This window comes from Limulus polyphemus, unplaced genomic scaffold (genome assembly GCF_000517525.1).
Source record: "Limulus polyphemus unplaced genomic scaffold, Limulus_polyphemus-2.1.2 Scaffold344, whole genome shotgun sequence".
In the NCBI taxonomy this organism is placed as follows: Eukaryota; Metazoa; Arthropoda; class Merostomata; order Xiphosura; family Limulidae; genus Limulus; species Limulus polyphemus.
This window is the reverse complement of record NW_013665954.1, coordinates 47,581-49,297: the sequence shown is the minus strand read 5'-3', so window position 1 is coordinate 49,297 and position 1,717 is coordinate 47,581. Positions and strand designations below refer to the sequence as shown.

Sequence of the window (1,717 nt, the reverse complement as noted above, 5' to 3'; positions counted from 1 at the left end):
GTGCTTTGCCCACCACGGGTATCGAAACCCAGTTTCTAGCGTTGTAAGTCCGCAGACATACCACTGGAGGGCTACAAGGTGGTAAATCTAACTATATAAAAACTAAAGTATGTCGCAGTTTGTTGAACACATAACATAATAATGCTGTAAAATAGCCAGTGAAAAGAGTGAACGTATTTCAATACTGATTCTTAGTCAATATTCGGTAATATTTAGATTGTTATGTCCTTTAAAACCCTGTTTAATATTTCGGACGTTTTGTGGCAAACATTAAAATTTAAAAAATCAAAAAGGAATAACAACGTACTTAATAACGAAAAATTATTGTAATTTTAGTTAATTACATAAAGAGCGCAATGTTTATTAGAAAGCTTCCTTTTATCTTTCCGTTAAAATCAAAAATAAAATATAAATGGGCGTCAACTAATAGAGCCTTAGTCTTGCGTAACATAAAACAACACACACACACACACACACACACATATATATATATAAACATATAACAAAAATAAGATTTAAAAACTGCAGAGAAAAACTTAGTTAACATTTCTGGCAAATGACTTTCATCAGAAATAAATTCAGGCAACTCACATATATAAAATATAGTAAACAAGTTGAATAACTTCCCCGAAAGGGAGCCGAAGGTCGCCTGGAAGGTTCACCTGTTTTAACTACTCGCACCACTATACAGTAGTGTATTGTCTGTCAGTCAGTCAGTAGACACTAAAATGACCTCACATAAGGGTCTCTTAACTTTGCAATTGGTATCATAGTGACGTTAGTAAAACGTTCACATACCATGAATCACGAGAAGAATTATGCACTCTGTAGGCTACAACACTGCATGACACATGAAAAGCAAGAAACAAAAATATATGTTACTCTTAATTTTTGTTTTATTTACTCTTGAAAGAGAACACTGCGGAAGTACATCTAATATATATATATTGCAATCAGTATGGGTTTCTAGGTGTATTTTTCACTTCACAATAAAATAAACTGCTTTTATCCATCTGAACCTACTGCTGTTTGACTCGTATTTCAGCTGTGTTGTTACAGAGCGTTTCGGTCTATAGTGGGATCTCTCACGTGTGTTAAAAAGTGTGTTGTTTATTCAGCAACAATATATCTTAGAGATTCATAATATTTCACGTCTTCTTTCAAGTTTATTTTCTAGTCATGCTACTAGCAATGACGAATAATCACAGATTATTCTAATTGAACCTTTACGAGTCGTAATATCTGCTTGTGTTTTATCATCATTTCGACCTGCAGTTTACTCATGGTCCAGGCTTGATCCCACCATGACGTTGTCAAGTCTTCAAACTATAAAACTCAATCATGAATAATATTCGACCAGACATTTCTGCTTCGCTTTTTCTTTGATAATGACAAGAAAAAGACATTGATATATAGTGACTACTATGTGGAGGGAATACATATTGTGACTGTACTACTGTGCAAGGTACTATTTTTGCCAGCTAACACAAGCTAGTATTATACTGAACGTTCCAAGTTGTACACTAGAAACTAGACATGAAAGAATTTCAACACATGGTAAACACTTCGCTTCAGCCCACATTTTCAGAATACTCTTTTTACCACTTTAAATTTCTTCAAGGGCAATTTACAGATGGCAGTATAAATCCATATATACTATTATATAATATAAATTATTTATAAATTTAACTCTATATTTCGGTTTGTTATCCCACAA

At 33.3% G+C, this 1,717-nt stretch overlaps 1 protein-coding gene across 1 annotated transcript in view; it reads right to left on the bottom strand.

The window, feature by feature from the left end:
• The window catches only part of LOC106457542 (corticotropin-releasing factor receptor 1-like), a 34,232-nt gene that overhangs the window by 25,985 nt on the left and 6,530 nt on the right, over positions 1-1,717 (bottom strand). The window contains exon 4 of the mRNA XM_022383527.1: positions 1,450-1,456. Within this exon, the coding sequence (XP_022239235.1) occupies positions 1,450-1,456 (7 nt within the window). The remainder of the gene's footprint in view (positions 1-1,449; positions 1,457-1,717) is intronic.